Here is a 21,536-nt window from a genome sequence, read left to right on the forward strand (position 1 = left end):
TGAGGAAGAGGAAGCTGAGTATAATTATCCGTTATTTTGTTAAATGTTATTGCTATCTGAAATGTCAACATGTGCCTCGTCCTATACCAAAAGTGGATTTTGAAGTCCCCCATTTCTTTTTCTGGTAATGGAATTTTCAGATAGTGCGAACAGAAAGTGTTACTTGAGTTCAGATGACATAGTTCCGACGTGCCAAAATGAACCAAAGTAAAAGAGAGGATATACTCCATAGTTGGGGAAGGTACACACTCCAAACATGATTGGTGTTATGGCACTCGGCTATCTCTACCAACACTCTGCACACTTCATGTGTGCAGGCTTCCTGTCTGTTTGGATTGGTCTGGAAATTAATCTCATATATCCATCATCACCGTGCATGGTCTGCAGTGACCAGGGTCATGCCCTCTGTGAAATTGAGGGATTATGGCAATATCCAGCTCTCTCCGTGTTCCTGTCAGTACAGAAACTATAGATATGATGGATATCTTTGTCAAAAGGGAAGATTTAATATCGAAACGTGGAATCACACTGTCATAAATCTACCTGGGTCACTTGCTCACATCCTGACTTACAGTATGAATAATTCTAGAGGATATAATGACATGTTGATAATTTAATATACGATTAATCACACCATGCTTTTTGCATCCCAAGTGCTTCATTAATGGAAATCTGAAGTAGCTCCTGAATTGGCAGGACACATTGAGAGTTATGGGTTGATCACAATTAAAACAGGAAGAATTAAGGAATGAAATTGTTTTATTTTTCTCTCTGGAGTTTCAGACTTTCCCTATTTTCTAGCTTTTTGCCCCTACCCCAATCTTCCTATCTTTCTGACAGCATTATCACTACGTAGCCATCAAACGACTCACGTCTCTATGACCAAGGTGAGAGTAATGTCTCTCCATTGTCAGTGGTGACAAGAGCATTATACCATAGCACTGGATTGATGTTCGGTGGATGAAATGGATGCCAAAAAGTAATACACCTTTGGCGGCTTAAAGGGAATATTGCTTTTTTGGGTTCTGTGACTGACAGATGGCCATGGCACTTGAAGTTAAGTGATGTGTTTATAGTTTGTACACACACACACACACACACACACACACACACACACACACACACACACACACACACACACACACACACACACACACACACACGTCCTTAAGCACCGACATATGGCTCTTTCATCTGACTCTTTAATGTTTCCAAATGTTAACATATATATTGTAGGTGTACAGTATATAGCTTCAGATATTAGCAGAAAATAAGAATAACGTTGTCAGCCACATACATTTACATGTAGAAACACCTCCTTTGATGAAAAGGAAATCCAAAACATTTAGTTTTAGTTTTCAGCTGAATCAAAAGCCATAGCTTTTTTCATGTCTCTCTGCAGTTTATTTACTAATTTAGATTTGGTTCACCTATGAAAATAAATTAAAAAAGGCATGGCAAAAAGTAGAGAATAATGATTTGAAAAAACGTTATAGGAATGTTTGCCCTTTTTTATGCAACAACCCCCAATTTTATAGAAATAATCAATGGGAAAATATAGGACAGAGTGGAACTGAAAGTCCACGTATTTAATGATATATAATTATTAGCAGTTAATGACTGCCTGCAGTCTTTGACCCACAGACATCAGCAGACACTTGTTATCTGCATTGGTGATCCTCTGCTGGGCCGCGGTGGCACCTTTACTTGTTCTTTGTTTAAACTGAACCCCTAGTATTTCGTTTGAAGTTGAAATCATTTCATCATACATCATAGCCCACCCCACTCAACATGCTAATTGGTGTCAGGTGGATCATTCTTGAATTGTTGAAAACAGTATGAATTGATAGAGAGATGAACACAAAAATTGAGTGCTATATTTCAGCACTTAGAAACCATACAAGCACTGAATTGCTTTTGTTTATCTGCACAGCAAGTGTTACAACTTAATATCGGTTCATTTCCTCCAATCTTATTTCACAGCCTTTTATTTCCCGGCCGAGCAGTTAATTGATGCAAAAGGAAAAAAAAAAAAAAACACATTATTATTTTTCCGTCATCATATTATTCCTAAATAGTGAGAACTACTAAAGACTGATGATATTAATTCCCAAAGAAATGCCATTGAAGCGTAAATGCTTAATAATATGATGACATCTTTTAAAACAAACAGCATGCACATACTGCCAGAAATGCAGCTGCTGCATAGTGCCATCACTAAGACCTCCACATATGTTACTGTCTGTTTACTTGGCTTATATTCTTCATAAATTAATTATCTTACAGTGAGATAATTATTCCGAAATACACAAGATTCAGCTGTCTAGTACAGGGGTTCCCAAACTTTGCCATGCCAAGGACCCCCATATAGCATTATCCTCTGCATTATCCCCCTGTTGCAATTTGTTGCCTCCCGATGGAGCATGCAGTGCGTTGCCACTACATTTGGGGCCTTCTGCCTGATCAAAGCTGTCAATCCGCTTTTTTTGCCTGTCATAGCCCCACTGCCCCATCTGAACACACACCCACACAACGAGACCATTCAAGTCCGTTTGAGATGATGTACTCATCTAAAACTTGGAAAATGTCTCTTCATGTGGTCCTACCTTCCAGTGCTTTGCAAAATAATATTTCCTCAACAAAGTTGTCTTCTGAAATAAATCTGATGTATGCAAGCAATTCTGCGACATTTGCTACATCCGTGCTCTCATCCAAACATTCACTAGCTCTCACTTGCTCCAAAAGCTGAGCAAATGTTCACTCGCAGTAGCGGCAGCTCGATTCTGATTGGCTTGAAGGGTGGTCGTGTGATTCAAAAACAAAAAATATGAAAAGATTGGCATCAAAGGACACATATATTGATAGATATGCAGTTATTAATAACATATACAAAATACAAAAAGCCCCCACTTTGAAAAACACTGGTCTAGTAGAATCGGAAGATCCGAGGAGCAATATACCTAGAAACAGGAAGCCTTCTACAATAAGTCCATCACTTGTGTGTTAACATCTAGATCAAAGAGTAAAAGCACTCTAAAGGAGCGGCAAGCATATCGATAAGTGGGCTCATTTGTGTCGAGGAGAGTTTGAATTATCCTACATGAAACCACTTTAAATCACCAACAAGAGCACCTTAGATCAGGAAACTTCATGGCTTAGGTCAGGGGTCGGCAACCCGTGGCTCTCGAGTCGCATGCGGCTCTCGAGTCGCATGCGGCTCTTTAAGCCCTCTGCTCTGGCTCCCTTGAGTTTAGACATAAATAAGAAGGTAATTACATAGAGGTATTTGTAGGACTATTTCGGATCTTGTATTTTGAGGTGATACTGTGACACATAAATAAAAAACAAAACGGTTTTAATTAGGTCAACTTAAAATGTGTCACATCCTGCTACTACGGTCCCGCGCCAGTGCCTTTTCTTGCAGGTGAATAACCTGACCCCCGGCTCGATGAGCGAACTATGGATAAATCAAAGAAAATAAAAGTATCGGAGGAACACAGGATTTAATTCTGCATGGACACAGTTCTCATTCATAACACTCCGTTCGATGTCTCACTATGGGATGCGCCTCATCGCGGAGCAAACAGAAGCATCAATATCATTACGCCAATCCTGATTGGCTGGTGATCTTGACGTCAACGTCAGGGGAAATCACCCCCTATAAGTAGCCTGCGCCACGACGCATGCGTCATTCAAACACCTCTTCTCGCTTCAGAGCACATCTCTAATAGTAGCCGGGCTAGCTTAACAGTCCACAGACTGAACCAAAGCTAATTTTCGGTCGACGGGCGTTAGCCGGCTACCCTATTCTGCCTCGCAGAAGAGTATGGTACTAACACACCAGTTAGTATTATAGTCAACCTCGCCGTTCTTCCTCTGGAGTTAAGGTAAGGTTTTGACTTTCAAGTTAGCAACACACCCGTTGCTAGCTTGTGTTTTTTCCCTCACTGCCGACACCACGGTAGCGAGGACGCTTTTTTCTTCTCTCTTCTCACGGAGGAGAAAAGGATTACAGGAATATTACCACACCAGGTAATATCCTTTGAGAAAAAAGACCCACACTGTCCTTTTTTCCCCGGATTAAAGACAGATTGGTAACACTTTTTTCTCGACGTACCTGTTACGAGCGGGCCCTCTCCACGCCTCACGGCGAACGAGATGGACGCCTCTCTCCCTCACACCAGAGGAGTCAGGAATTCGGAGGCTCGGCGCTGCGGCTGCGGGTTGAAAGTGTCAGGCACAGACTCACACCAGATCTGTTCGTCCTGCCTCGGGCTGGAACACGCCCAGGAGGCCATTGACAACCCCGGCTCGTGCGGACATTGTGCCCGCTTCACTATGAAGAGCCTCCACCGAAGGTTAGCACAACAAGCTAGCCTGTCGGGACGGGACTCCCTCATGTCCACTGATCTGCCGACCGGCAATCAAGACACGGGGGCGTCCGCCGCAGAGATGGAGCCCCTCACTGGGTCGGTCTGGGGCTCATCGACAGCGGCACCCGCAGAACCGGAATCCCGCGCCATATCAGGCCGAGACCCGGTGGCGGCAAGAGACGCGGGAACGGGGCCCCACGCTTTACCAAGCTGGGGCTCCCGGCTGGACCTCACCATGGTTTCACCCGCGGAAGATGTCCTAGAGTTAGACTACATGGAGGACGAAGAGGATACCTCTGAGTTCCTCCTGTCTGACTCGGATGAGCAGGAAGACGACATCTTCATGTCATCGGCTCAGGCTGCAAAGCCGGGAGCGATGGCTGCTCTCCCGGGCGATAGCACACCAGCTTCGCTCTGTCTAAGCATGGACCTGCAGGCCGTGTGTCAGCGTCCAGGCTAGACATCCCGTGGCCCGAAATGACCAAGGAGACCTCCAGGTCCCGTTACGAGGGGAAACTTTTTTCCCAAACAACGAGGACAAAGAGGCAACTCCTTCCGGTCTTCCCGGAGATGTTGGATGAGGTGTCGGTCTCGTGGACAGACCGGCCCTTTAGCAACAAGGCCCCAATCCAGGGTGCCTACTCCCTTGACTGTGACGGTATGGAGAGGCTCGGCCTGCTCCGCATACCGCCTATGGAACCGCTGGTGGCAGCCCACCTCCTACCGAGGATGGGCCAGCCACCAAGCAGGAACCCCACGCTGCCAGCAAAAACGGACCGATTCCAGTTGACCATGACTGAACGGGCCTACAGAGCCGCAGCATTGTCCGCCAGGGCTCTGAACGTTTCCTCGATGCTAACCGCGTACCAAGCGGAGCTCTGTGAGGATATGTCGAGCAATCCTGCACCGGCCACTCTGGACGAGATAGCCGCGGTCACAGACATTTGTCTCCGTGTCCAACGCTGCGCCGTCCAGGCCATGGGCAAGGTAATGGGGATCATGGTGGTGCAGGAAAGAGCTAGATGGCTCAATCTCACCAACCTCCCAGACCGGGAAAAGGAAGATGTGCTTGACATGCCCATCGTTCCCGAGGGGATTTTCGGCTCCGCTCTCGCTTCCATGCATAGGAAGTGCGAGTCGAAAAAGAAGGAAGACGAGGCCCTCCACCTCTGTCTCCCTCGAAGGGTCCAGCCGCTGCCTTCGCAACAGCGGCCCTTCGCCCAAGCTGCACCGAACTCTGCTAGGTTCAAAGTACCAGGACAGCAGAGGTCGCAGCCCGCCCCGAGTCCCCAGCCCAGGCAGGAGATGAGGGCGAGTTGGCCTAGAAAATCTCCAGTTCCGGCTGCAGCTCAGGCTCAGCCAACCCAGAATTTCGGCCAGCAGTCGAGGAAGAAGAAGCGAGCGGCCTGACAGCCCCTCCTTCTCCCCTCCGTGACAGAGCTGGAAGTTCTTTCCCCAGCTCTAAATGTGTCCCCGCCGCCTCGAGAAATGCCTCAACGTCATCCTCAAGTCCGCATAAAACACATGTCACATCTTTCTTGTTTGAATAAACCATTTTCCGCTGACGCATCCAGGCTTCGGCCAAGGGCGCAGCTCAAAAAAATGAAAAGAAAGACAATAAACAGTCCGTTAACTATAAATCCCCTTCTGAGAGCAGCTACGGCGTCTCTCAAAAGGCGGATAATAAACGGGTCTGTGAAGGCACCACCGCCACGCGCATGTGCAGTGCCGGTTGGGGCTTTAAGGGCACTACCGTCACGCGCATGCGCAGGCTAGAGCTGTAATGGACAGCCCGCCAATTCTTCCCCTTTTGAGAGCAGCTACGGCATCTCTCAAAAGACGGATTATTGACGGGTCCGTGAAGCCACCGCCACACGCATGCGCAGTGCCGGCTGGGGCTTTAAGGGCACCACCGGCACGCGCAGGCGCAGTGCCGACTGGAGCCGTGAAGGCACCATCGTCACACGCATGCGCAGTGCCGGCTGGAGCTGTAAAGGCACCTCCGTCACGCGCATGCGCAGTGCCGGCTGGCGCCGTAAGCGTGACATCCCAGCTGGCTCTAAGGAGCATACAGCAGGAGATACTCACGACATCTGCCTGGGCTTCTCAAAACAGTTATAATTTATCTGTTTTCACAAACCCAGAGAGAGTCAACCCATATTCTGGAGAGAGAGGTTCTCTCTCTCCTAGAAAGAAGGGTTTTATTTATAATGCCCACCGAGCGGAGTCAGATTACGGAGGAAAATGTCCTCGTAAAGCACCCACTCAACATGGGCCTCATAATAAAACTAAACCCCGAACCTAGTGCCTGACGAGTTTTAAGCTAATAGCCTCTACAGTTATGGATATTAGAAAGTTATCGTCATCGAAGCAGGCGCCACAAGCTGCAGCAGCAGCAGTATCAGCAGCTGACAACAATGTCATCCCCAGCAGTGAAGAAATGGATGATGTTTCAGGTTTGTGAATCTAATGGTGATATCTGCACTCTGGCTGACTGAGTAAGAAGTGAAAAAGAGTGATGTAACGTTAATGTAATAGCTAGTAAACATGGAGTAACCACACTAAGTATACCCTTATATGTCAGTATGTATACAGAACATGAACTCTCTGAATCAGACTCCGATTGGCTGTGACTGCATCCACTCAAGAGTGTCCGATTCAGAAACGTGACTCTTACACTCTTTACGTCACAAACAAAGATGGTGGATGAGAATAGATCTATAAAACGATAAGCAATGCGCCATAATCAAGGTGAGACTATCCGCATCCTTTAAAACTCTACGCACATTCGTTTCACCTTAATAAGTAAAGGACTATTTGAGTGAGTTAAGGCATTAGTTTGCTTCATTAAAGGGTGTTAATGAGTGTTCTCCAGTGCCTTTTGTCCGCTTTAAGGTGTTATTAAGGTAGGGTTAATGTTGCTCTCAAAGTGCACCAGATTGATGCTTTCAACTTCAATATTTAGGCGGGGACGCACTCGTACACGATTGACCTCCGGGTCCTCTGTACGCGTTCCCACCCCTGGCTCTGTTACCCCCAACTCTGGCCAGAGTGAAGGAGCAACGCCACACACTTACTCTGATGTTTCCACCCTAGCCCGCAATATACGGGCTGGCGGGGATATATCAGCTGTTGTGCGGGCAGTCATGGCAGCCCCCACCACGCAGGGACAGATTGTCTCAGGCGGGGGGGGCGATCCTTTACCCACGCCCAGAGCGCAGGGCACAATGGGCCTGACCCGTGAGTGGTACAATCTGAATACAGTGGGACTCCCTCAGAAGGTGATAAACACTATTCAGAGTGCGAGAGCTTCCTCCACCAGGTCTCTTTACGACTGTAAGTGGAGGGTGTTTGAGGAGTGGTGCCTTCAAGAAGGACACATCTCTTTTCAATGTCCTGTCGGGGTGATTTTATCATTTCTACAGGACTTGATCGAAAAACACAGAGCTTTCTCCACGATCAAGGTATACCTGGCTGCTATTGCTGCATGCCATGTGGGCTTTGAGGGTAAGACGGCTAGCCAACATCCTTTGGTTTGCCGTTTTATGAAGGGAACTCGCAGGCTCCTCACTGTCTCCAGGTCGTTGGTGCCCTTATGGGACCTGGCAGTGGTTTTAAATGGGCTCAAAATGACCCCATTTGAACCCCTGGAAGGAGCTGACATGAAACATCTGTCACTCAAGACAGTGCTGTTACTGGCCCTGGCATCCGCCAAGCGGGTCAGCGATATCCATGCACTGTCTGTACATCCCTCATGCACTCAGTTCGCCCCAGGGCAAACGAGAGTGTTGTTGAAACCCAACCCTGCCTTCACACCAAAGGTGGTTGGTTCGTGTACCCCAATTGACATTGAGGCATTTCCTCCGCAGCTGGTTTCCTCCGGGGAGCAGCATCAGGATCTGTTGTGTCCAGTCCGGGTTTTACACACATATATGGACAGATCAAAAGAGCTTCGTCTTAATGACCAACTCTTCGTGTCCTGGGCTAAACCTCACAAGGGTAAGCCTGTTACTAAGCAACGGCTCTCCCACTGGATCGTGGAGGCGATTGCTTTGGCCTATACGAGTCAGAACCTGCAAGCAGCTTCAGGTCTGCGGGCTCACTCGACTCTGGGCCTGGCTACTTCCTGGCCTTTGGTCAAGGGTGTTTCCATCCAAGACATCTGTGCAGCGGCAAGCTGGTCTTCGCCGCTCACTTTTGTCCGCTTTTACAAGCTAGACGTCTCCGCTCCAAGCGTGGCCCGAGCAGTGCTGGGCACCTTGTTGAGTCGGGACTCCACCTGTTAAATTCTGGTTGATCGGTGATCTTCGAGATAAGCTCGTCTGGCAATACGGGAGCTACAATATCCCATAGTGAGACATTGAATGGAGTGTTATGAATGAGAACTATAGGTTACTTACGTAACCCCAGCACTCAGAGTAACATGAAGTGAGATGTCTCACCAGACGGCCCTCCTTGCTATGGTGAAGCGAGAAGAGGTGCTTATTTTGAATGACGCATGCGTCGTGGCGCAGGCTACTTATAGGGGGTGATTTCCCCTGACGTTGACGTCAAGATCACCAGCCAATCAGGATTGGCGTAATGAGATTGATGCTTCTGTTTGCTCCGCGATGAGGCGCATCCCATAGTGAGACATCTCACTTCATGTTACTCTGAGAACTGGGGTTACGTAAGTAACCTATAGTTATATGCTTTCACAGCAAACGATTCTGGTTTACCGGTATGTTTGATATGTAAGAGAGAAGTTGTCAAAGGTGCTGCGTATCGAGGAAAAAAACGGAAGAGGAAAACTGCTGACGATCTTCAGTCATAATTCAATCAGTAAACTCTTTTTAGGGTGCAGATATGTTTTATTTTATTTGTATTGTTTTTCCTTCAAATGTGCAGAGGACTACCCAAGTGCTGTGTTTAATTTATTTTAAACTAGGCCTGTGTATTTTTTTTAATTATACCTAACCTTTAATTACTCCTTATAAGAGTTCTTTGTTTTTTATTAGAGGTTAACAGTGTTATAATGTAATACATAATAAATGCAAAAAACTGTAGTTTTTGTCTATGATATAACAATAAATACAACTTTATAAGCTATCAAGTATGTTTTGCAGCTCCAGACAAAACAAATTGTTGGAAAAGGGGGAAAAATGGCTCTTTTGGTCAAAAAGGTTGCAGCCCCCTGGCTTAGGTGTACTCATAGCTGTAATGTAGGTCTTTATATCACTTCAACAATATTATATGATATAAGCCGGCTTTAAATGGCCTCCTGCAGCAAAAACATATACCAATAATAAACGTTTTATAATAATTGAATCACATTATTCTGTAACACATATTAGCAACCCAATTTATTGCTAGGAAGTAACCAATGTACTCTAATTTGTAAATGTTTTTTTTTTATGTTAAATATTAATCAGGCCTTGGAACTACTTTCCTGTGTAATCTACACTATTGGATTGTAGAATCTTGTCACTTTTATTTTTTCCATAATGATATTGTATGGTGTCTTTCAATTATATATTTAGAATTCTGACACCAATGATGTATTACATACCAGTGTACAAAAATGAATTGATTTATGTAGAACTCTCCCTCCATTTGTATGCCATTAAAGCCTATTTGATGAGGGTTATCTGATTCTAGTGTGCATGTTCCTCTTCACTTTTTATGGCCATGGTTAGTAGCAACTCCTGGTAATGTATCACACTGTTTCCATTTGTGCTCCCAGGGCAACACACCCTTCCAGCCACAAACACAAGTGTGTCAGCACGTCTGCACTTCCCTTGCACACTGTATATATAGCACAATTGATAACGGATTGCATCTTGTGCCTTGAATTAAAGTTTGTGTACTTTTGAAATACCTGCAATATGCTATGATATAGATGCTATGAGAAACACAATAATAATGCCCAAGGATAAGAGCCACGTACAGAAAATTCCAAGAATTGACCAATCACTGAGTTCCAAATGGAGGCAATTTTTACCACAGGCTTGTTCTTTTCTTGCCATTTTGCCTGTAGAGCTAGTAATAAAAATAGAAGTGTGCCACAGAATGTTGAGGATAGCAAACAATGTTGCAGCACTGACACAAAGAGAAGATTGGATTACTGTAACATTCCCTTCCTGACAAATACAAAACAAACATATTTTCAGTAGTATGGTGGCAATAACTCTTTTACTCTTTAGAGGAAAAATAAATCCCTTATTAATGTTACCACTCACTTGGGTTTATACCACTGTTTGAACATATGTAATACACTGTGAATCTGGGTCATAGGCAAGTTTATAGTGGGATACAAGCCACATATGGCAGATGTTTTCACTATCAAACCTGGCCAATAAATACTACTTCAAAGCTGGAACACAGAGTGTTAGGACTCGTGTTATTAGTGTTGTTGGCTCATTACTTGGCACCTCAAGGCAAACAACAGCCAGCCCAGATGAGGGTTACAGTTACAGAGTGACACCGTTAGGCTTAAGATACTGTTGTATCTTGTATGTGACATTTACAAACATGGATCATGTCTAACAAATAGGAACAGCCTTGGACTTTTTGGTCAATACCGTCCTACCGTTACAAACGTATACATATATATATATATATAATTTAATTTGCCATGTAATATATATTATACCATTATTGTTATTTTCAATGTCAATTACATGGTTAAAGAACACACTTTCAATGTGTTATGTTGTTTGTCTTTTAAGGAAATTCTCTCATTTGTTTGGACCAGCACCATATAGATAGAAGAGTTACGACAACGGAAGTCCAAAAACGGTTATCGTCACGTGGTTCATGTAGACGAGGATCGTTCCCCGGAAGTTCATGACGGGCAATGTGAATGCATTGATACTGTAACAGGAGATAGAACTACGATTTTCGGTAATTATTAGTGAATAAAGGTTTTGATTTGCAATATTTATACAACAAATCGATATGTGTATGTATTTACATCAATATGTTTTAAAAAATAAAATAGAATTTGCTAATATTAAGTGATAATATTAGAATTAGTGTGAACAACTAGTTTACATGTTAGGCTAACAGTGCCTTGGTTAAAGAGCCTGTTGCTGTTTATTTATAGCTTTGAATTCTTTAAAACCAATATTATCTTCTTAAACTTCTATGGTAGTCAGGAGCATCACTTTCTAATGTTTATTGATATATTTAGAGGGAGGGGATCTAAAGTAATGCTTTAACATTCAGATTAGATTAATTTCTACCATTTTCTTGAATTCATGGTAGTTTCAGTAATCCCATGGTAATTGAGGACAAAAGTTATCTAAATGACTAATGTCATCTTTATGGCTTTCAGAAAGGACAGGAGACCGACAGGTGACTATCAAAGGACTAGCAGCAGCAGCAGCAGCATGATGATGATGATGTTAAATGTGTTGTTTTAGGAACATCCATTGCAAATACATGGAATTCAATAAACATTGAATAGCATATCATGCAGTTTGTCTGTGCCTTTTCCTCCGTGTTGTCCTGGTTTGCTGTGCTGCCTCCTAGTCACCACCATGGTTTGCTGTGCTGCCTGGGGATGCTCAAATCGTTCCGAGAAAGGAATACGAATGTACGGCTTCGCCACTGACACAGAGCGGAGGAAAAAATGGCTGGCTCAAGTCAGCAGCAGCAATTTCACGACCAACAGCAAAAAAATATGTGATGTAATTATATACAAACATTGCATTTGCAATTTTTCACAAAACGAAAACCACACCATTGGGAAAGCTTAATGTTTTGTTTAATACAAAAAAACAGGGAAAGGCTTGAAAAACACAGAGTTGAGACTCAGGGTGCAGGGTGAGGGTCTCAGTGCAGGTATTCAGGCTCCATTGAATCCCCCTCTGGTTCTTGTGCTGAAAGAGGGAGTAACAGACAGGAGAAAGGGTTATACACACACAGCACACCTATTGGATGGGAAATGCCTTGGGGAGATAAGGTGTTTACTTATATAAAACAGTAGTATTAAACTTACCTTGTGTTTTCACTCTCACTTAAGTCCCTCTCCCTTTGCCATCAATCCAAAAATCAGCTGAGCTGCAACATTATACAGACAGGTAATAATCAACATAATCACAAGGACACAATATGGCTCTGCTAAAAACACTCACTCTTACACGCACCAAAGTTATATTTATCTAATATTTAACTCCCTCCACCCCGCATACAATCCCGTTTAGAAGCCCCTCTTCTCTAATTCAACTACGTTGGACGAAATGACATTAAGAGAACAGAATTTACAATTAAAAGGCTGTTCAACGTATGTTGCTAACTTGATTCGGTATCCTAGCTTAATCTGTTATCTGTAAACGTTCCCTAAATCTACTAATTTAGGGATAATCCACTGACATCCTTTAATACACATGTTCATTAGAATCAGATGTACTGATAATATCCGCAATATACATCTTTAAACTTCTTCTTACCTTTAAAAGTCCGTCACGAACGGTCTATTATGCTGCAACTCTATAGTTCTGCTAGCCTTGGCGCTAACTTCCGGGGAACGATTGAGAGGCTCCACGATCCGCCATTGCTGTAAAAAAGTGGTCCATTGGAGTGAACGGAGATGACGTAACTCTCAGTCTATATGGCGCTATTTGGACTAACTTGTCCATAATCATGAGCATTCATGCATAACAATAAGTTCAATATTTTAAAAGCTAGCTGTAGCACAATGACCTTTTTGGTAGGTTCATAAAAAGGGACATTTCTGAGGGCATGAACGTCATGAAATGTTAAAAGATTAAAACACATGTTTCCAAATGAGGCACAAGATGAATCTGCTAGCCAAACCCACACCTTGCCAGTCTTATCCCTTCTGTTTCTTGAGTGCACCACCAGTTGACCTGGTATTGGCTCACTGGGCCGTACTCTCCCTCTCCCCCCACCTCTCTGCTGCCATTGCCTTCAGACTCACTAGGCTGTGGGCATTTACTGGCAACAGCGCAGCATGAATAATTAGTTATTTTTCAAACATTTGGCTTCCTCAGCCTCAAGGGACTTATACCTCTTCTACCTCTTCAGCTCCACCATTATGTTTTTCTTTCACTTTTTGTTTCTCAGTCTTGCTTCAATATTTCTCTAAGTGTCACCAAGCAGGAATGGGAAAAGGGCCAGAGAAAGTAAGAATGGTCAAACCAAAAGTAACTGGCTGGGAGATAGAGGCTGACTGACATTATATCCAAACAACCTCCAACCAGTTATAGAATAAATCACAAAAGTGCCATTAATTGTCAGAAAACAGGTCTCTGCTGCTTTAATGCTGCTTATGGTTAAGGTCTTATTGTTGTTAATAATTGTATTTCACCATTGAGCCTCTTCTCTTGTTACCGATAACAGAGGTTGGTTTGAAATATGCACTTGTACTAACCAAACTGGGGAATAATAGACGATGTAATTGGATGTTTAAAACTGAGCGGCAATCATGTTGTGATAATTGCAATCATCCCTGTCTTTATCTCTCTTTTTCTTCATAGAAAGTGAAGAGTTTGGGCCAGTTTTTATCCATGAGCCTGGCGATGTTATCTTCCCTTTGGATTCTGATGAAAAGAGAGTAATGATGCACTGTGAAGCACGGGGGAATCCACCGCCCACATACAGGTGTGACATATATCTGTCTCTTTCCTGATTGCTCTTGTTCCAATGCAGCTCATTAGCACAGCATTACTCACATAAAGATCCTATTCTTGTTGTGTTTTCCAGCTGGTACATCAATGGGACAGCATTGGATACAGAGGCAGACTATCGCTACAGCTTTATTGATGGAAACTTAATTATTACCAATGCCAGTGAGATCACAGACTATGGGAGGTACCAGTGTAAAGCAGAGAACAGCTTCGGGAACGTCCTGGGTCGAGAAGCTCTTCTGCAGTTTGCGTGTGAGTAGACTCTCTATTTTATTAATTCAAACGTTGCTACAATCTAATAATATATCGTTCTCTGTACAGAAGCGTGTAGCCCTGCGTCCATGTTGGAAAAGTGTATGTTTTCCTTTTGTCAGGGGGTTGAAGTATATGGCTCTCATATAAAACAAAAAATCAGCTGAAAGCTCTTTGTCTCTCTGAGTTAAAATAAACCTGTTTGCTTTCAGGCGTAAATAAACACTTGGCTGTAAGATTTGAATTCCCATCGGCTCAATCTGATACTGTTGAGTTGCACTGCTAACAGGGTATGTGCCCTCATAGGCCATGTCTCAATGGTAAATGAGGACAAAAAGCACATTTCTTCCCGAGTAATTCTCTGGCCTAACTCCAAAACGTCATCACAGGCTAAGGCGGCACACACACAGAGACCAGGGTTACTGTGCTCAGAGGGAAATGCAATGTTGGTTTTCTCTAGTGTTTCCTCTAGTCTAGAGCAATGACCATAATTGCCTTGTTGGTATGTCTTCAGGGAGCATACTGTGCGCACTCCTTGAAATGTTGCTAAAAGTAAAGGACGTGCTCTCATGTGTTGTTATGGGGACTTGCCGTCATTACAGGAATTACTTGGCTGGAAAAGTCTGAAACAATGTGAAGAGAAAAAAAGGAAATGGATTTCTGCTTGATAAAAGCACTTTTCTCTTCAGGCTAACACAACCAAAGTTGTTGTTTTTTGGTCTTAGTTTGTTTTCCTTCACAAAGTTGCATGATGAAAAACAAATCAGAGGAAGAGTTCAATTAAATGTAAGCAAGACTGCGTTGGCACTTGGCAGCAGAAACGTCCAGATGGTAATGCTATGACACACGCTTCAAAATATAAAAAAGTGATGCTGAGGGACAGAAGCTGTACCTCAACATTTACTCTTATCTGTTCTCTCAACTATCCAGATCCCTTCATCCCCCTCTCTCTACTCAAGTTGTCACATTTGTATGTAAAAAAATTAGATTAGCCTTTTTTTCTGATTATTTAACTTGGAGCCTGGAAATGGGCTATAACACATAGACACTCATTTATCAGTTTAAACATCAAGCTGTGACACAGGCAGCTATTTTTAGTTTTGCATAAATACTGTGCATTTGCTTCACACTATATCATCCACCAGATTCAAAGTGGGGATATGTTTTATGGTAACAATTCCAATGCACCTTATTTACTGTGCATTTCACTTGATGAAGTTTAAAATCCTGTCGTTTCTTTCCACTTCTTTATCTGTTACCAAGGTGACGGCAGTATTCACAGGTGAGTATTTTCGCAATTTTGTGTTGTTTTTTCATCACGCCCCCGGTGTGTGAAGGCCTTTAGTCTGGCACATTAAGATGCAGCACCTGTAATGGCTGGCTGATCCTTGTTCCAAAGAAAGCTGAATATATTAGCGTTATCAAAACCACCTTTTTCAAATCCAAATCATTTATTTTTTCTCCGTTTACTCCAAAACAACATTCGCCTCTAGTAAATGTGGACTCTACAGGTAATTCTTCTAAATCGGCCAGGCAGAATCTTGGTCTAAGCTTATGAAGGCTTAGGCAGAGGGTGTGTTTGGGGTCATGTTGGTTGATTGGCAGGTGTGTCAACTGAGATGATGGCCACTTGTTTGTCACACATCAGCTTCACCCAGCCCACCTTTCCACACAAATTTGATTTTCTAGTTCTAATGACAGACAGACCAGTCAGTATCCTTTCATTGAGGGAATGACAGGTTGTTTTGTGAAGAGTTGCAGCACACACAGGTCCAAGGTCGCACAGCAGACATCTCAGATAATCTGCTATAAAATGATATCATTAATATTCCTCTCTGTAGCTAAAACATATCATTTCCATGAACTGCGGCACAGAATCATTTTGTAGCCACAGCCCTAAATAGCACTAACTCAATAAACATCTCATACTAATGTGTCGGCAGCATCTCACCAACTGTTGAGATATGAAGGACCAGATTCTCTGTGTAATAGAGCGTCATTGTCTCCTCTTACTGGTAAAAAAATCATAATTTGTTCTATTTGGGGTTATGTGAAACAGATTCCAATTTACGAAATATAAGATGTGTATCACTGGTAATATAATCATTTCTGATTACAGGGTAAATCTGTATATTATGGCTTCTATCCCTGAAAAATGCAAATGCTGATGTTTTGTATCAGGCTTTACAGAAAATGTGCAAGTTTATACATTTAATTCACATTATTTGCATAAAAAAAACATATATCGTTCAATAAACTTAACATCAGCGCTCACTAGTTGCCTCTTAAACGTCCCTTAGCTCTATTTAAAAAAACCTGTGGAGTAATTTCATTCCATGACCAAATGTATTTCCCTATAATTGGCTATTACTTGTGGGAAAGACACATCTGTGTGACACTTTCTTCAGCCTCATGTGGTACAAATATTCAACTGCATCAATGTTTAATAGTCTCACTCTCAGGCTACTTTTCTTTTAAATGCGACCCTTCAAAAGGCTAGCCACAGAAACAAAGAGAGGTGCCCTGCAGCACACATTTGGATGCAGAAGCTTCCCTCTCTCTTTCAGCATAACAAATGTTGGGCATTTATCACCCAGCGTGGAGCTCAACTCTTTCCTCCCTTTTCTCGTTGGCACTGCACATTTTCATGCATTGACACAGGTGTGGACTGCTTTATCTTGTTTGGATTCACATGGGCAATTCTATCCTTTTTAAACAAGTAATTGTATGCCTTTGTATTAGATAGAAATATTATTATATGTTCAAGGAGTCAGCAGGCTCCTTGTAACTTGATTTTTATTTTGGGAACATTACGTATCAAATTAATATGTTCTATATCCTCCTGGGACCCAGCCCATTTGAAGATCTGGAAAGATTCATCAAAAACCAAGGGTTTTAGTGACCAAATAAACAGCAATGTTCAGACAATTACTTATTCATGTTTTAAATTAAGGTGAATGTATTATTGTATTAATATCACTCTATAACCATAATATGTTACATAGTCCATCTGTTAATTTTGGCTGTCTTTTCAAACTAATATGGTCCCGACATCCTCTACAGTGGACATACTGTAACATTTTAAAATAAAAATAAATAAAAAAAGTCTAAATTGCAAGATGTTTTTTTAACCCTAAATAAGTAGGAAATCACAAAAAAAAGGAAATTGGAAGACGCTTTTTTTCCTCGGGTCCCAGGAGGATATGACATGCTTATTTGTAGAGTTATGAAGTAAACATTATGCATGTTTCAGGATGGATTCTGCCCAAAAATATACAGCTTAATATGTTGAATATTATAGTTTTAGCTCATTTACCTGAATGTGAGGTAAAGTAAGGGGCATACACACAATGATTTTGTTTTGATTTATTTAGCAATGACTGGCTTGTGTGCACTTTTCTTGTTGAATATTGAGTATATTACTAGTAAGTTATATATATTAGTGAATAGTTTAAGATGTTGTCTCGGTGTTTAAGATTATAGATTATATTAATCCTTAAATGGAGTATCACATATAAATATTGGAAACATAATTGATTGCTATTTTCTGCAATGCACCAATATTTTATCACCATCCCCACACCCATGTTATACCATTATGACACCCTTATTTTACACCCAGATTAAGTATTATTAGACCCATAAAAGACCAATGTAAACCGTTATTATGCTGTCATTATACCCCTTTTACACCATTATTAAAACCCTCATACACCTATATTGTACCTAAATTACACTATTATTACACCTATATAAGACCCATGTTGCACCTATGTAACACAAATATAACACCAATATTACACCATAACTGACTGAATGTATCCCCCAGGATACTGAACCCATTTAAGGGTTAATCACATTCATTTTGTATGTTTATAAGACATGTTTGAGGTTAAATGTTAAATGTGTCGTAGTTGAATCTAATCTGAAGGAAAACATGTTTGGTTTAGTTTAGTTTAGGTTGTCTTGAATTTCTTTTCAACACTGGTTGTAGTCATCCTGCTGCAGCATACCCTCTGGGGTTGAAAAGACAAGCTTTCGAACAGAAAACAGCCCCATTTCATGCTAGCAGTCAACATGTATTAATATAGCATGCTTCACAGGCATCAGTCAACAAGTGTTTCAAAGAAATACAATCAGATAGAATGAAATATATAATACAAAGATACAACACCAGTTTAAAAAATCAAGAGAACAAACCTCAGAGAAAAGTTAAAACATGAACAAATATAGACAAAAAAGAAATACAACATGCTACAGTACCTGAATGACAGAGCAGATGGATTGTTGGCTGCTTATCAAAATAGTCTACAAGCCTTTAAGGAGATTATTTCAAAGCTTTGTAAGAGTGATGTTGGTATGCAAAAGGTCCATGATGTACACAAACAGTTTAAATATAGTTTGAAACTTAAAGTGAAGCCAGTGCAGAGAAGTTCAAATAGGTTTCATATGTGACCATCTGTTGGAGCGTGGTGAGCAGTGCAGGTTTGTTTGTAGGTTGAGACAAGGTTTGGCGTTTTGGTCGTCCCCTTTTTGACACAAAGGACTCACAAAGACTCAGATGCACGATTATTTCTTGATTTCAAAAAACACCTTTTAATATACAAAAAGTTTCTAGGATCTACTAGGATACTCAATAGTTCACTAGGTTCGACTAGTATGCTCAATGTTTACACGAGGGAGTACAGACATGGACTTGGTAGACAAGACGAACCGACAAAAGACAACAGGAGAACAGGGCTACATATACACAACAGTTAATGAGGCAGAGATGCAAACAATCCAGAACAGGAGATCACAATCAAGCTGGCAAGTGACACACCACGACAGGAAGTGATGACACCTGAAACGAGAGGACAGAGCCAACATCAAAATAAACTGCAAGGCCACCAGAATAAACACAAAACAATAAGCTTACAGACTCTAACGCTGAAACCTTACACTTTTAATGCCAACCGGAGGATAGAACAAAGTATATCTGAACAGTGGAACAAGATATTTTTTTAGGCAAACAAAAGGTTAGGATTAACTTCCATGAACTGAAATGCACAGTGAAATATTAACGTTGTAATATTAAAACACAGGGAGCACCATGTTTAGAGTCACAGAGTAGCCATACCTTTGCGCACATGATACTTTATCGTCTATTTTACTTATTTGGACAATGATATGCAGAATGGACCTCATGCTTTAGTGACAAAGTTGTAAAACTGGCGAATTAGACAATATACTCATCAGGGAAATATTTACTGAGGCAATAAACAAGTCAGAAGTAGCACATTTTCCCACAGACTTCAATACAATTAGACTTTGGGTTGCAACCAGATCCCCTGTTGGATGTTAGAGAGAATGCAAGTGTGGGGCACTTTTGCTTCACTCAAATGTGTAAACTTGGAGGCTGCTGCTTGAGTTTATCGTTATGCAGGGAAGCATGAAAGAGATACTCGACATGTAGACTTGCAACAGGATCCTGGAGTTCACAAACAAGCACTGATAAGGTTAACATCAAGGAGAGGAATCTTTGTAGATACCAAAGCTCGACATGATCCTCGAACAACAACCTGGCAAAGAAAGAATTGATGAGCTAATTGTATCCGGATGTGTTGGCAGGCAGGGTCAAGGTTAGCAGATATATACACGTACAGAAAGGTTAACCTGGGACATGGAAGACACAAGGGATACACAGGGAAACAGGAGGAAGAGACGGGCACAGACATGTGGGGGATCTGCAGGGCAAAAAGAGAGAGGACCGGCAGGAGTAAGAAAGGTTCTGTTTTTCAGGCGTGACTTTGAAGACAGCAGGCAGAAAGGAGGCCTCTGATCTTCCTCCCAAAAGAGAGTTCCCTCTCTGCAGACGTGTGTCTGGCTGAGGTTCAGGTATCGAGCCACTCCGAGCAGTACAGTCTTAATGAAATGAATGGGATGCTTTGACTTGAGCACTTCCTCTCACACACTCACACACACACACACACACACACACACACACACACACACACACACACACACACACACACACACACACACACACACACACACACACACACACACACACACACACACACACACACACACACACACACACACACACACACACACACACACACACACACACACACACACACACACACACATACACACATACATACATACATACATACATACATACATACATACATACATACACACTCACACAACACATCCTTTTAAAATGTTCCACTGATCTGTAAATGCCCATTGATTGAATTAATTCTGATCTTGATATAACTCATTTGTATTGAACACATACTCCTGTACTTGCTGCAAATTTCATCACGGCCTGTCTGGCTTTTAAACATTTATGCAGAGTTGGCTATACAGGTGAACGAAGAAGACAGGGTTCCCAAATGATTAAAAAAAAAGTCATTCATATTGACTCACTTACATAACTGTAGTTTTCAAAGGTAATGCTAGGTCAGAATCCCTCATCTCCTGGTTCTCAAACATATACCTTTTTTTAATTGATGATATTAAAATAAGAAAGCTTGGATAGATCTGCTTGGTGTTTATTTTAGTTTGTTGCAGTTACGTTTGCTATTGTCCTTCTACATTTTAATATTCACTTGACTATCAAGCATCATTTTAGGCTTATATATATATTTATATTTGTTACCTTATAGGTATTTTTGTTTGTGTTTTGTTGGCTGCTACTGCATACTAACCATGACTTATTTATCCCAAACAACCAGCGTTGCTGCTGCCATAAATGTAGAATGTGAAGAAAAACAATATTGTGCCTAGAGATGTTTCCCAAGAATGATCCTCCCCTATTTTCTGGTTGTATATTAATATGGATGTACTATACTGTAGGTAGAGTTGTTATCTTGCTACAGCAGTTGGGTATACAGAGTGGAAGCTGGAAATGCATTAAGATGACAATGATATTCAGTATGATTTGAATAGGCAAGCCTTCTAGGAAGACTAATATGTCCACTATATGTATCCTGATTGAGTCATTGAAGTGGAGGAATATCTGCTGAAACACACACACTGACATCTGGTAGCTGCTAAGTACAACAGCCGTGTTGCTATTCTGTTCAATGATTCCCCTCAATGCAGGAAGACATCGTATGGAAACTTTGATTATTTTGAATATGTGGCCCTTCAGCTGAAATGCTCCTCTCGAGCTCTGTTCCTAAATATCTATAGACCACCCAAATACTGTGCAAGCTTTTTTGATGACTTTACTGAACTGCTGTCGATAGTGTGTATTGACTTTGACCGTCTAGTCATTGTTGGTGAT

At 42.0% G+C, this 21,536-nt stretch overlaps 1 protein-coding gene across 4 annotated transcripts in view; it reads left to right on the forward strand.

Moving 5' to 3' along the window:
- Window positions 1–21,536, forward strand: part of cntn5 (contactin 5) — a 204,024-nt gene that overhangs the window by 79,125 nt on the left and 103,363 nt on the right. For all 4 annotated transcript variants that reach the window (XM_034098158.1, XM_034098159.1, XM_071205105.1 and 1 more), the window contains 2 exons: window positions 13,856–13,979; window positions 14,082–14,257. In XM_034098158.1, coding sequence (XP_033954049.1) covers window positions 13,856–13,979; window positions 14,082–14,257 — 300 coding nt within the window. The remainder of the gene's footprint in view (window positions 1–13,855; window positions 13,980–14,081; window positions 14,258–21,536) is intronic.

This window comes from Pseudochaenichthys georgianus, chromosome 13 (assembly GCF_902827115.2).
Source record: "Pseudochaenichthys georgianus chromosome 13, fPseGeo1.2, whole genome shotgun sequence".
Taxonomy (NCBI): domain Eukaryota; kingdom Metazoa; phylum Chordata; class Actinopteri; order Perciformes; family Channichthyidae; genus Pseudochaenichthys; species Pseudochaenichthys georgianus.